We start from the raw sequence: 15285 nt of genomic DNA on the forward strand, positions 1-15285 counted from the left end.
AAGAGACCAGAGTGCACCCCAGTCTATATTCTCATCAGTGGTATATATGAGGGCCCACTTCCTCAGGTCTTTACCAACACTGATTGTTAACAGTCTTTGTAGCTTTTGTTGCCAGTGTGATGGGAGAGAGGAAAAAACAAAACCCTAACTTGCTTAATTTGCTATTCTTTAATTATTCACCGCCGCTAACTATCATTTAATGTGCTTATTAACCATTTACATTCCTTTTGTGAGTTTTTGGTTCATATCCTCTGCCCGTTTTTTCTATTACATTAGGATTATTGTTATCATTTTCATTAATATATTGATAGCAATCCTTTGTTTGTTTTGTTTTATTTATTCTAAACATTTCCCAAGCAAAAACTTGTATTTTTACTTACATCTTTTCTGAGTCCATACAAATATTTTAAATGTTCGACTAGCCAAATCCTCCCCCTTTTTTTCCTTTCATAGCTTTCTTTAAAAGCACTACTCGCTATGTTAGTCAGGCTGCTATAACAAAATGCTGTAAGCTGGGTGGCTTATCAGCAACAGAGGTTTGTTCCTAAAGGTTCTGGAGGCTGCGGGCCCAGGATCCTGGCACACAGGCTGGTTCTACCGAGGGCTGTGCTCCGAGCTGCAGATGGCTCACTTCTCCTCAGGTCCTCACGAGAGGGAGGGAGGCCGGTCTCTGAGCTCACCCCATTCATGAGGGCTCTACCCTCACGTCCAAGCATCTCCGGAACGCCCCCGCCTCAGACCATCATCACAATGAGATGAGAATTTCAACATAAGGATCTGAGGGGACACGCACAGTCAGTCATCACAGCCCACAAAGAATAAGATAAAGAGCATTTATCTATCCCCCAGCCCAAGATAAGAAGATGAAGCAGCCCGACAACCTCATAACCTCCTCTCTCGCCCTGCGTGGTGGGAGAGACCTCAGCATCGCAGCCCAGGGCTCTGGCCCGGGCCACTGTGTTCACAAGGCACCCGACCCCCTTGCTTTCCCCGTTTCGGAGACTCGCAGCCACGTGACACAGCCAGAGCTCGGGATGCACCCGACTTCGCGCGGTCTGAACCTGGCCCTTGCCAGACACTCGGTACCAGACATTCTGGTCTTTTTTCAACATTTAACAGAAGATCACCAGCTCTGAATCTGTCCCTGGCTCTTTGATATATTTGAAAAAGCAGCATGCTCATTCTTGGCTCAGAGCATCCAGATTCTGTCAACAGTGTAACTGAAACTTTGCTTCTTTTTGCATTTTAATCCACAGGCTCTTTCTGGGTTATCTTATCTGCTTAATAAAAAACAGCAGTAACAGTTTTGATAACAGCATCTAACATTTCCCAAGCACTTTCTGTGTGTCAGACATTGTGCTGTACTTTATACAAATATTAAGGCATTAAAACCACCCTGTAATATCACTGTTCCTTTTTACAGACGAGGAAACTGAGGCTCCAAATGTCCAGGTCATGCAGACCAGTCATTGGCAGAGCTGAGCTTGAGTCCCAGCCAGCCTCACTCCTGAGTCTGTGTGTTTAACTACACTTTAAACTCAGTTTCCTTCCTTCCCTAAAACCTGCTCTGCCTCCTGTATTTTCAGGCTCATCTACCTTGTTCTCTGCCCTCTCTCATGTAACCCCACCTCCCACCAGTCCAGCCTTAGGAAATTCTCCCACCCACCTTCCCCTCTTTGTTCCCATGCCCTCCCATCCAAACCTGTATTCCTCCTTCATTCTCCCCTGGGCTCGTGACAGTGACCTCCCTGGACGTGCTCTTCTTCCATCCATGTGGCCTGCTTCAACTTCATACTGTCTTCTGAGAAAACGACACGATCTCATCACTGTGCTGTCTGAAAGTTTTTGGGCTTCCGGTTGCTGCTGTCGCCCTGTGGTTCTCACCAGATGAAACCTGAACCCTTAGCTCTGCGTACGCTGCCTGGCCCCAGGCTGTCCCTCCAGCCTCACCTCTGCCATTCTGCACTCCGGCCCCTGCCTGATGCTCAGCTGCTGGGGGAGGGGTATGTCTCACCGACCCTAGACCCACACCCCTCGATGGCTCTGCACGTCTGCACCTGTTCTGTCCGCTCGACCACTGCTTCTATCCCGGATGCACTTCGGTTTAGCCTTCAGGAACATCTGGGACTCCCCCCAGGGTGACGCGGGCATCCTCCTGTCTGCCTCGCCGCGTGTTCAGGCCTCGGTCACCACCCTTTCCTGGCTGGGTCGTAGTCATCTGTGTACTTGCTCAGCTCAAGGGTCAAGTCCATTGCATTTCAGCACCGAGCACAGAGTAGGCCCTCATACACGCTGGTGCAGTGTGTGGAGGAGTGTCAGAGAGTGTTTAAACAACAGGAGATACCCTTCTAAACAAGCTCGGCTTCTCTTTGGCTCAAGTCAGTGGGCCTGAGGTAGGGAGTCCCATGCACTGAGCGTGGCAGGGGCCGGGGCCCTCCCTCAGGCAGGGACCAGTGCGCATGATCCTGTCTGATCATGCATGAGCCCCATCCCCTCCTGGGCCTGAATGTGACGGTGTGGCCCGGTGGGAGGACATTCCTGGAGTGAGAGCACCAGCGTGGGATCCCAGCTTTGCAGGTCACCCTCTGGGGGCCTTGGACCAGCCTCTTACCTTCATCTTCAAGAGGAGACATTCGATACTCCTATACTTTCCTAATTGTTCATTCTGATACAGGAAGACTTCACATGAAAACTGACTCTTATTCATCTTTTTTTTCTCTTTCTTTAGCTTCACTGAGCTAAAATTGACAAAATGGTGATATATTTAAGGGGTACACCTGATAGTGTGATGTACACAGACATCGTGGACCGTCTCCAGCTTTTCGGTTAACACATGCTGTGTCACGATTTCCTCTTTTTCTGTGTGAGAACCCCTAAGCCCTGCTCTCTTAGCAGGTTTCAGTGTGTAACACGGTATTGTTGACAGTGGTCACCAGGTTGTACATTACACCTCAGACCTCATTCATCTCGGAAATGAAAGTTTGTGCCTTTTTACCCCCCACTTGTGTTTCTCACACCTCCAGGCCCTGGCAGCCACTGTCCCTCTCTCTGCTGCTCGAGTCTGACTTGACGTTTCTCCTCCGGGTTCCATGTGTAGGTAGATACCACGCACTGTTTGTCTTTCTGGGTCTGGCTCATTTCACTGAGTGCGATGCCCTCCAGGCTCATCCATGTGTTTGCTAGCATCCTTCCTTTGTTAACGAAGGGTAATTCTGAACTCAGTGTGAACAGGCTTGATTTTTTTCACCTGAATCCGTCTCTGCTTTCAGCTTCAGAGCGAGCAGGAGAAAGGTGAGCAGGACAACGCCGAGTTGCAGGAGTTTGCCAACGCCGTCCTGCAGCAAATCGCGGATCACTGCCCCGACATCCTGGAGCAGGTGGTCAACGCCCTGGAAGAGTCATCCTGACCCCTCGCGGGAACAGCCGGCCCAGCAGCCCAAGCATTGAACCCAGGAGCCAGGAGAGGAGGCACGCGAGGAACCGGGCCCTAGGCTCCTGGCACCAGACACACTACAGACCCTGTCCCGTCTCTCTTAATCCCTCCAGTGAGGCGCCAGCGCCGTTTCTCATCTGTCTTCTAACCTGCTTTCTTCTTTGGGTGTCGTCCCCACACTAACTGTCCTGCCATCCCAGCCGGGCAAGCAGCCGAGTCTCCGTGGAGAGCTGCCCTCCGGCCATCAGCAGTGACACTGTGGACACTGGCGGCTGTGCCCTGATGGGGACACGGGGAGAGCCCCCCTCGCCCGTCCGTGGCATGAGGACAGAGTCTGGATGCTGCGGAGCTTGGCTTTCTGGGGGATGCTTCACTGCGGACCCAAGCGCTACGTGTTCTGGTACCAGAACAGGTGCTTTCCCCTAAAAGGGTGAAAAAAAAAAAAATCCCAAAAAGAGTATTAACCGAAAGAGAGGATGGGGAGAGGGACCAGGGACCTGGAGCGACCAACCCTTCTCTCCTGTCCATGCTGGTGACTGTCCACAAGAGGCATCTGGGCAGGCGGAACCGGCCTCCCTGCCTCCTGGTCCTGTGCTTGTCCTCAGCCTCTGGGTGAGTCGCTCTTGCTTGATGCATTCATTGGATCGCGTCCGTGACTGAAAGAGAAGAGGGCGGTGTGGCCTCGCCCGCAGCTCTGCTTCTGTAGAATGTGACCGGTCCTCTGGGTCAGGCTGGCTTCCCCAGAACGTCTCCGTCTCACCCTTGAAGAGTGCTTCTGCCTCCCCCCAGCCCACCCCTCCCCTGCACTCCAGGTTTGGGCACGCCCCGCCTCCCCCCGCTGTCCCCTGGCCACTGCAGCCTTCATCCTGACCCGCAGCCTCTGCTGCACACGGATGTCGCTCATCACACATGCAGTCCTTCCCCTCTAATGCTCAGGCCGTGTTTATGAAGTGCCTGCGTGGCTGCCAGGCACCAGCCATGAAGACAGCCTCTGGATGGGGCAGGGTCGAGGATTCTGTGAAATGCACCTGGTCCGATCTTAAGTCTTAATAGAGGGCAGCTTTTCCAGAAAAATCTTCCAGAAGTCAACATTTCTCATTATAATGGAATTTATGGGTTTTGGGGGGGCAAGAGACTGCATCAGTTACTAGCCTGTAGGATAGGATCCCATCTGATGACTCAGAATTTGGGGGTTTGTTCCCCTGAAGGAGCGTGCTGTGTAAAGGGCTACAATGGTGGATGGTGTCTTCTCTGCACATCCATGTGCTTCTCAATGAACTTGGCTGGCTCCATGTTGCAAATCAGAAAATCGACCCCAAAGTTGCAAATCCGGTTGAGAGTACTGACGTCTTCCCCAAGCATAGATAGTGGCAGTCATAAATATCAGGCACCAAGAAACAGACCACTTAACCCGAATCTTGCCCTTTGATCACCTCTCCAGCCAGACACCCAGCAGACGCTCACATCCTCTGATAAAGAGTTGCTGGGCTAAATGGGTTTTCTCCTTCCCTTTCCCCAGTTACTCACCCAGAGAATCCGAGGCTGCCTGTCAGGTCGTCACAGCCATCAGTCCCGTATCTTCCCGCCAGTAGCCCGTGACGGTCCCATTAACTTATATGGTCACATCTCCAGCAGCCCCCACTCCCCGCCATAAACCAGCTTCCCCCCGTGAGAAGCTGTCGAGTGCCCCTTATCAAAGGTTTAAATGGACTCTGTTCATAAATTTCTTACTGAGATGCTTCCTGATAGCTGGGCTGGCCAAAGCGGGGGTGCTGCAGGGCTCAGACAGTAAGTGGTGGCCGTTCGTGGTCAATTACCTCAACCCCATTTATTTATTGCAGTGCCCATAAATCACTTAGAAAGCCCCAGTGTTTTAGGGCCGGAGTCCTGGAATCTCACATTATCCACCACAATGGGAGAACCGAGGTAGAAGGACCTCCTCCCCGGCCTGCAGGAGGAAGAGGCCCCATGCAGGGCAGCAGCCTGACCAGCGCTTCTGGTGGTCCCCCGGGCCCTGCTGGGTCCACCTTCGCCGTCAGATACGGTCCCTGCTGCCTGCCTGTGGATACCTGGAGGATTACTCGGGGTGGACACCATCTGTCTGTCCCTGAACCAGGCAGGACTCTCCTCTGCCTCCTCTGCCTGGGTGGTCACACCTCAGTGGTTCTGGGGGCTGTTTGGTCCTGGATGAGGGTCAACTCTGGCTGAAGTTTAATAGTGAGCAAGGACCTGCCTATACCACGAGGGCAAATTGTAATCTCCAGCATTTAGCATCTTACTGAGTGTAGGTCTCTCTCTGAGCCAACGTTTGCTGAAGGCGCAGTTCCAGCACACAAGCCTTGTATCCCCTGACCTCTTCTGACTTCATGGTTGTATGAGGTCACGAGCTGTCCCGAAGGTCTGTGACCTTGGAGACATGCTGCAGGCCGCCTAACATGCTCACCAAACCCTCCATCCCATTGGCACGTCTCATTGCCCTGAGCACCTCGGGCTCTGTCCCCAGGTAACAGTTGTCACGGCAGGCAGTGAGGAGGAGAGTGGGTGGCACCAAGTTGGGGTGCAGAGCAGAAGCCTCACATGGTTCCTGGGTCCTGCCCTTCTGCCGCAGGCCCTTGCCGGGCTCGTGATGAAGCATCTGGGTGCCAAGGTGTGGACGCTGTTTGAAATGGAAAAGACGTCAGTTGGGCTGTCACGTGTAAAGAAGGGAATGGGGCTCCGCAATTCCATCTCACCTCTGACCTTGACCATGTACCTGACCATCTGAAGGCGGCCTGAGAGCTCCCTCTTCCTAACTCGTCTTAGGAACACAAGTGAAGCGGACGGAACCCAAGGCGCTTCCAGCTTGGACGGCAGCAGCTGGGCTCACCCTTTGTGTCCAGAAAGGTCTGTTGGGCTTTCCAGCAGCGAGAGGAGGAGAGGAAGTCATCTCCAGGTGTCGGTGACTGCTGACAGGATTTGCTGCTGGCCCAACCTGCGTGCCCTTCCCTCCCCACTGTGGACTCCACCATGTCAGCAAAGGCCCCAGGGCGGGGAAAGAGCAAGCGTGGACTTGGGCTCAAGTGGCTCTTCCTGAGTCCCCATGGATCCTGTGTGGGCCCCCAACCCCACCCCAGCCTCATCTCCCATCAGCGGCAGAGCGCTGGGCTGTAGGGGGCCAGGGGGAGAAGAGGGAGGGGCAGCCGGCCATGCAGACCCAGACCCCCCCACCACTGCCAGCCCTGACCCCTCAGCAGGGGTGCAACCATCTAAGAAAGGTCTTGAGAGGAATCTGGTGTTTCCTCCCCGGACACTAAGGGAACACAGTAAGAAAACAGGGAAAATCCTTCTGAACAAAATGGCTGTCCTGTGCTTTTTAAGCAAAAACTTTCCAAACTTTTTAGTGTCAAAACTGTAACCCAAGTGTCTCCTGGTTTTTCCCAGCGTGTGTGGAGAGTGCTGTGACCCCCATCATAGGTGTTTCTCCTCCTGACCCCAGGGGAGCGGTGGATTAGGGATTGATTATGGGGAGTGGGTTCCTGTCCCTCCCCACCTCCTCTTTCGTTTCTCTGCTTGTCGATATTGTCCGTGTGGTTCAGAGAATCGGGGCAGTTCCATTGTGTCCATTGTTGAGATTATTAAGATATTACAGAGTAGTTGTAGAACTGAAAAATTAAAGAGCTGTGTTTCTAAAAAATCAAACCAATATCATGTTAACAAAGGAATTCAAGCTCTGGGGCAGCCAGACACCGCCCCTCTTCCCATAAGGTGGCCGAGGTGGCAGCCGGGCCGGCCGCTGGGGAGACGCCAGGTCCAGATACAGGCAGGCTACTGGCCGCTGAGCTCGGGAGAGGCTCCTGGGGCCTGGCTTGCCTATCCACCCTCAGGGCCTCTGCCAGAGGCTCCCAGATCCTTGACCCTGTAGCTCCCTCACCCCTACACTGGCCCCCACCCAGCGTGCCGGGTCCCATGTGGTCACCGGGGCCTGGTGCTGGCCCCTGAGCTCCGCACCAGCCACAGAGCCGCCTCCTGCCCATGGTGCTATACTCTGGGGCCCATCCAGGATGGGCCAATCCCCAACCAGCCTGAGCCTGCAGTCCGGGTGGGGGCCCGGCTCAGAGCCCAGCCCCTCTGGCATCGGTCCCTGCAGCCTTTCCCTGAAAGCTTATGAGACCCCCGCCCCAGGCTGGGCCCCAGCAACGGCCTGGCCAGGAAAGGAGATGTCCCCCGCTGAGCCAGAGAGCCCGGCCCTGGTGGGGCTGCCTCCCCCCACCGCCACAGCAGTATTGCACATGCCCTGGACCCCCAGGGGCAGCCCGGGGCACTCGAGCCCAGCAGGTATGCAAGGCATAGACTGGGGTCTCCTACGGTTCCCCTTTCCCTGGCTTCAGGAGGGAGAGCCGCCCCGGCTGAGGAGCCAGGGCCCCGGGCGCTGACCCTGCAGCTTGAGTCCTTTCGGCAACAGTAGCGGCCGAGGGGGTGGTGTCTGAGCAGGCCCACCACCGCCGTCCACTGCACGCCGGCCCGGCGGTGTCGCTGACACGATCATGACGTTACAGAGAAACTGTGTTAGAGTCGACTTTGCCTTGATAACTATTGTAAACACTTTGTTCATTTTTTTTTCTTTTTTATTCACAAACTAAATCCATCGGGAAATTATAAAGTTATTTAAAAATCGCGTGCTGTTTTTCTTTGAGCCTCATGCAGTCAGCTCATCAGGTAGGATGTGTCCTCAGATGCTAGAAAGGCAGGAGAGGCCGGCGGTCCCCACGCGGTCAGCCACACCGGAGACCCCTAGGAAGCAGGGATGCTTGGGTCACAGGAGGGCAGAGGTGTGGACAGCACCCCAGCCCTGGCAGGCTGACAGTGACTCTGAAAAGGGGGAGCCCCTCTGGGCATCCACCTGGACTCGGGGCTGACCTCCCCCCTTCCTGTGCTTCACGGTTTGCACACTGAGGCCCGAGCCACGGTCCCCACTTCACTCTGTCCCAGAGCGGTGTCCACGGGTCTGGTTCAGATTGGGCTGGAGCCACCCCACCCCAACCCCGGGATATATGCTGACATGTATACCCTGGACCACATGAGCCGCAGAATCAGACAGAACGGGGGTCGGGAACAAGGGAGCATGGGGGTCTGCCAAGACCATCTGCTGGGAAGATTGGCAGCTCTGGGCCTGATGTTGAGAGGTTCTGGAGACTTTGCTGAGAGTTTTTTTTTTCTGCTTCACTGTGTCTCCCGCACAAGGGATTCAGCCCGCTCGCCGCGTTCCCTCCCTCTCCTTACAGGTTCTGCAGCCCACTGATGTTGGCACATGGGCCGAACACTTCCCTCCCGCAGCCCTGCCCACACCCGGCTCTGCCTGGCCTTGCTCCCTCCAGCAGGGAAGGCCTGGAGTGGGCACAGTCTCACTGCAGGATGTGTGTTTTGCTGCATAAATGAAATCGTCACCACGCGCCAGTGTGTCCCCCACAGCGAGCTGTTGGGTGACACTGGGCGCTGTCCCCAGCGTCTCCCATTCATCCTGCCTTTCTGCTTGCTGATTCACCCCGTGGTCACCCGCTCAGCTGCAGAGAGAGGGACGCAGAGGCCACGAGGTGTAAGGAGAACGCGTGAGAGGAGAACTTGCAGTGGAGAATTCCATCTGTGAACTTGGTTTCCTCTCTGGATTGGGGGATGACTATGATTTCAAGCCTCTTGGGCTGGCTCGAAGACAATTAGGAGCTGGTTAGACGCTGAGGGAGCATTCCAAGGAAGCTGGTTTGAGATCCACATGCTTTCCCAGGTGTTGGAGGAGTGTGGGAGAGGGCCCTGGACTTGCAACCCAGAGCCTCCGCCGCCCTTGACCTCAGCCCCGCTACGTTCTCTAGGTCACAGGCCATGATGAGGATAATGGGTGATTGTGTTTCTCCTGCTTGAGAGCGGAGAACTGCATTCTTCAGGTCTGCAGCTGCTCTGAGACCACCCAGCAGAGGCACCCGGAGGCAGCCCCCAGCAGGACATGGACACGGAGACCGGCCCGTGCGTGTCGCTGAAGACAGCAGCTCCTGCCGGGTCGGCTCGGGCTCCAGTTTCCTTTTCTTGTGACTTTATTCCTCAGGACTCCTTTCGGACTTTGGTCGGAAGCTGTGGTGTTCGTTCCCCCCCCCCCCCCGCCCCACTCCAGAGCTGTGCGTGGGAAACGGGTGGCCTCCACCCCCGAACGGCTCAGGGAGATGGGAGCTGGGGACTCCATCTGGCTTTCCTTGGATTGTCGCCGCAGTGCAGAGTCAGGATGAGCCACGGCTTCGGGAGCCTCCTGACACTTCAGGAGAAAAGAGAACATGAGTAGCTACTCAGCCTGTGTCAGTGGGGCCACGGTGGGACGTCCCCAGGGGGCCTGACGGGTGGCTGTCCAGGAGAGGGGGCCCGTGGATGCCCACCCTGCTGGACGAGCGGGGAACCAGGGCAGAGCAGGGCTTGGCCCGTGGGGGCCTTGGCCGTGCACGGGAAGGTGAGGGTCCAGAAGTCAGACGACAGGATCGCCTTCTGGTCTGTGCTGTGTGTCAGGCTGTGGCCTCAAGAATTCACCTGGCTTCTCTCATCTTCAGTTTCCTCATTTTAAAACAGGGATAAGGATGCCCACTGCCACAGGTATGGGGACACAAGGCCTGGAGAGGGGGTTTCTCCGGTAGGGGTCACCAGCCTCTTCACCTGCCCTGTTCCAGCACCTGACCCCCCGCCGGAACTTGGCCGCAGTGCCCTCAGCCGAGGGCATCAGATGCCAGCAGTCACATGGCTTCTGCTTTAGAGGGCAAAGCCCAGATGCCAATGTGCTGTCTCATTGGCTGGGCCGTGCCAATCTCCTGGGGATGGGCTCCTGAATGCGGGCTTTGTCCACCCGCCTCTTAGTCACGGTGACAAAGGACACCCAGGAGACGGGAACCTGACGCCGGATTCTTGAGCCAGGACGTCAACGCTGCGGAGTCTCGGCGTGGACTGGAACCTGCAGACGCTGCAGAAACACTCTGACCCCGGCTCCCCGCCCAGGCCGCCGGCTGGAAAGTCCCTGAGGGCGGGCGTCTGCTCCTCCTCTGGCCCCGAACACAGTATACTCGGGCTCATAGCAGAACCCTCCAGGCACAGGAATGAGCCTGCTCTGTCAGGTCTCCCACGAGCTTTAACGCCAGGATGGTCCCACAGCTGTGTTGCCGGACGTGCATTAGCTGGGTGTCTGCTAGAAGGCGGCCTCCCCTGCGTGCTGGACCTCAGAGCCAGCCTGCTGGTTCCCGGCTGCCCCCTGCTCAGGGCCAGGGCGCTGGGAAGAGGGGCAGTCTGGGCCTGACCCTGGAGCTCGGGACCCTACGAAGGTCTCACTGTGGAAGGCCTCACCATCTGCACCCCCTGGGCTCAGGTCCTCAGGGTCATGGGATTTCCTTCAGTGCCCCTGAGCTGACTGATGAGGCTCCTTCCTACTTCACGGCCAGGGGGCAGAGACTCTGCGTCTAAGGCAGGTGCTGCTGCTTCAGAAGAGTCTCTGTACTGAAGGCTCAATGGATGTTCTGGGAACTTGCCAGGGACTGAGACGCAACTGGTCTTTGTAAAGGTCCCTCCCCTCCCCAAGAGTGTATGTGTGTGTGTGTGTGTGTGTGTGCACGCGTGTGCATGTGTGCATTCCGGGTTCACACACCCCCGTACAGGCTTTGGCCCAGTGTGAGGGTCTCCCTGCGATGAAGGAAATGAGTAAAAAGCTTCAACATTTTTGTTCCCCTTGGAGGCTTGCAAAGAAGGTGTTAAGAGCACAAGATTTAAATCATAAATTTTATTAAAAGCCAAGCAGCCTGACATGTGGCTGTTGCCAACTTGGACGGTCTTTGGGGTGAAGCCGCCCTGAGCTAATCCAGAAGGAATCAGAGGGGGAAGCGAGTGGAGCCTCAGCCAGCGGGAGTGGGGAGGCTCACACCCCGGGATCCTTCCCTTCACCCTCCCTCACGCCCCTTCTTCAACCAGTGGAGCCTCCAGCCGCCAGGACTCCAGGTAAGGGGGAGGAGCAGCCACTCCAGCTGGCCCAGGACTGGCCACAGGTGCCCCCTGAATGGCATTTGGGAGACACGCAGGACAGGGAGCCCCAGCTGCCCTCCCATCCTCTCCTGCAACAGCTGGCGTTGGACACCCAGGAAATGCCCCTCCCCAAACCTGCTGGAATGGGAACCTCCCATTTCCCAGGATGGGGGCCCTACCCGGCCTCTCACAAGACAGGAAGCTATGTGAGATCCTCAGAACCTGGGGAGCAGCACCTCCCAGGATGGACGGGATGGATCATGGTGCAGAGATTGGGCAGAGGGGCTCCCCCAGGACAGCCTCGCCTCCAGCCCAAGCCACTCCCAGACGCCTCTCTGGCCCCAGCCTGGCCCTTGCCCCAGCTCTGTGTCAGCTCCCACGGGAGCTCTGGGTCACAAGGGTCACCATGACTTTGTGCCTTGAGCTCTCCAGCCCACTCACCAAGGGTGGGAGCATGGCTCGGCAGCGCCTCAGCCAGGGGGCTGAAGCCCCCACCCCTGAGCTGGACCCAGGGGGCCTCTGCCATGGACAGGGGCCCTGGATCTATCCGGCCAGTCAGACTTCCTGTCTTTACTAAAGCGTTAGTTGCATTATAAGGTGTTAAAAATCACCAGCACAGCTTGGAACCAGCCACGACGCCTTCCAAGCCTTCCAGTGTCATCCGGGAGTGCAGACAGAACCTCTCCACCCAGAACCTCTAGACCCCTCAAAGCTCCCAAGAGCAGGGTGGGGCCCTCTAATCCCCCTGGGGATGACTTCCCACCTATGTGTGCGTAGGTGACTCTGTGAAGAGCGATTTAATATTCTCAGCTGGATACCTGTGTCTGCAAACCAGGGCTTCTGAGTGTCATCACTTCCTCCTGGAGCTTCTGCAGTTCTCCCCCTGCCCCCTGGGAAGGGGGCAGCATGGAGGGGCATGTGGGGGCCCAGTGGGGAAGCAAGGCCTGCAGGGGCTGCACCGGCTGCAGTAAGGGCGGGAGTCACCCTGGGGTTGGGGGGAGACGAGGTTGCCCCCGCCCCACGGCAGCTGCTCCCCCAAGCCTGACAGGCCTTTCCCAGTAGCCACCTTCTTCTTTCCTTCTCTCCTGTTTTCTCTCTTTGCTTAACAAGATTCCACCCCCCTGCCAAATGTCCTCCTCCTCCACGTGCAGGAGACCCGAGGCTGGGAGCTGCCTAGTTTGCAAGGATCAGGGATGGTCAGGGTCTCCCATTCCAGCAGGTCTGGGGAGGAGCGTTTCCTGAATGACCTGGACAGAGAACCCCAGCTGTTGGCAGCCGGGCAGGCTGGTGGGCAGTTCCCCCACCAGACACCGGGTTTTCTGTCTTCATCTCACCAACGCCTCCTGGGGCACCTTCTGTTTGCAGGTCCGCGTCAGTCGCCACGGCTGGGGGTGACTCGAGGCCCCAGGGTGGGCGCCAACTCCCCTGTGTCCACCCACCAGCCCCCACCAAAGCACCCCAGCGTTTGTGGTTGTCCTGCCCTCATGGCCCTCTGTGAGTTTAATAAACAAGACTGAGAGGGGAGTGATTTACAGAGAACGTGCAGTGCCCTCGGTCACCCAGCCATGAGTGGAGGACAGGAGGGGCTCCTGGTGAAGGGCTGGCCAGACGCCAAGCCCACCCTTTATGCGATGACCGTGTCCTGTCCACGTTTCAGACGGATGTTGAGTGAGACCGTGGCCCGCATCTATTCTCTCTTCAGTGTGCCCTGTGCTAACAGGAGCAGCTGGAGCTTCTTGTGTTAGTTGCTTCAGCTGTGTCCCCATGGACTGTAGCTCATCAGTCTCCTCCGTCCATGGGGTTATCTAGGCAAGAATACTGGAGTGGGTTGCCATTCCCTACTCCAGGTATTTTCCCGACCCAGAGATCGAACCCGTGTCTCTTCCATCTCCTGGTGGCACTTAACCACTAGCACTACCTGGGAAGCCCACGTGTACTTACCAATAGTTAAAAGTATAAATGTTATTTACATATTTTTTAATCACACACACACAAATTTTTTTTTTTTTTTTTAATTTTAAAGGCTGATCCACAGCAAACACCTGCTGTCTTGGGCACTGTTGCTCTCTAGTCGAGTCTTCCAAGGTTCCTCTTGAATGAAGCCCTAGGTGGTCCGCCAGGTACCAAGGACCATCCACTGCCTGGTCACTGCTCTTAGCTGTCTGGGCCCAGCAGCCCTGGGCCTCCCCTCTCCCTTGCTCAGCCCTGGCCCTAGTTTGAACCAGGGTCTCTGGAATATTGACAGTGTCCTGGCAGCACCTACTGGCCCATCCCCAAGGCTCCCCCCCTTGACCAGCCCCAGGCTGCCCAGCCAGTCTTTTGCCCCCTCTTGTCTGCCCTAAAGGACACCTGCCTGGCTTCCTCCACTTTCCAAACAGGGACGAGGGCATAAGGAGGTTGAGTAAACTACCTTTTATTAGATTTATTTGGTTTAGAGCAGAAACCCTCTGAGGAATTCACTTCATATAGGAAGTGGAGAGAGGCTGCTTTCTATTAAGGGGTCACCCAAATGCCCCTCTTGTTACAGGGCCCCCTGGACTACAGACAACTCCCCTTACCCTTTCAGACTGCCAGTTTGACTCTGAGTAGATTTTTATGCTAGAAAATTCTTCCTTATAGATTTGTAGGAAAGGATCTTGAAAACAGTCCTGTCCAGGACTTCTCTTGTGGTGCAGTGGATAAGAATCTGCCTTTGCTGACAAAGGTCTGTCTAGTGAAAGCTGTGGTGTTTCCAGTAGTCATGTGTGGATGTGAGAGTTGGACCATAAAGAAGGCTGAGCACTGAAGAATTGATGCTTTTGAACTGTGGTGTTGGAGAAGACTCTTGAGAGTCCCTTAGTCTGCAAGGAGATCAAACCAGTCAATCCTAAAGGAAGTCAGTCCCGAATATTCATTGGAAGGACTGAAACTCCAATACTTTGGCCACCTGATGTGGAGAACTGACTCTCTGGAAAAGACCCTGATGCTGGGAAAGATTGGAGGCAGGAGGAGAAGGGGTGAAAGAGGATGGGATGGTTGGATGGCATCACCGACTCGATGGACATGAGTTTGAGTGAGCTCTGGGAATTGGTGATGGACAGGGAGGCCTGGCATGATGCAGTCTATGGGGTCGCAAAGAGTCAGACATGACTGAGCAACTGAACTGACACAGGTTCGATCCCCGGTCCGGGAGGATTCCACATGAAGCAGAGCAACTAAGCCTGTGCGCCACAACCACGGAACCCACGCTCTAGAGCCCTCGAGCCACAACTACTGGAGCCCATTCGGCCTAGAGCTGTACACCACAGCTACTGAGCCCACACGGTGCAGCCACTGGAGACTGCACACCCTAGAGCCTGCGCTGCACAACAGAGAAGCCTCTGCAATAAGAAGCCCATGCACCACAATAAACAGTAGCCCCTGCTTGCTGCAGCTAGAGAAAGCCTGCACGAAGCAACCAAGACTCCGTGCAACCAAAACTAACTAAACAACTAAAGTATATATTTTTAAAAAACAGAACAAAACCCTGTCCAATCTCTTCATTTTAAACAGAAGGAAGTCTGGAAACGTGCCTATATGTGGGAGTCAGGGGCCCATGGCCACTTAGGGGCAGCACCCAACCTCTGCCGTGCAGCCTGGGCTCCCTCCAGCACTGGGGTCCCAGCCCCACCTGAATCACAGGCCACCTAGAGCCCTTTCCCGCTGTGGTCCCTGCTCGAGAAGCCTCCTTGTCCACGGGCAGAGAAGGGCATGTCTTCCCCAAGGTCTGCTCACTAGAGGCCGGGCACAGGCTGTGCCTGGATCCACTTCGAGCCCTTCCTACCGCAGCAAGCATAACTCTGTGCTTACCAGAAATAGCA

The 15285-nt window shown here is 55.7% G+C and overlaps 1 protein-coding gene across 3 annotated transcripts in view; it reads left to right on the forward strand.

Moving 5' to 3' along the window:
- ERC1 (ELKS/RAB6-interacting/CAST family member 1) overlaps positions 1-8053 on the forward strand; it is a 269744-nt gene extending 261691 nt beyond the window's left edge. For all 3 annotated transcript variants that reach the window (XM_052639804.1, XM_052639803.1, XM_052639806.1), the window contains one exon: positions 3270-8053. In XM_052639804.1, coding sequence (XP_052495764.1) covers positions 3270-3407 — 138 coding nt within the window. In that variant the 3' untranslated portion in view covers positions 3408-8053. The remainder of the gene's footprint in view (positions 1-3269) is intronic.
- The last annotated feature ends 7232 nt before the right edge of the window (positions 8054-15285 follow it).

This window comes from Budorcas taxicolor, chromosome 5, assembly GCF_023091745.1.
Source record: "Budorcas taxicolor isolate Tak-1 chromosome 5, Takin1.1, whole genome shotgun sequence".
NCBI lineage: Eukaryota > Metazoa > Chordata > Mammalia > Artiodactyla > Bovidae > Budorcas > Budorcas taxicolor.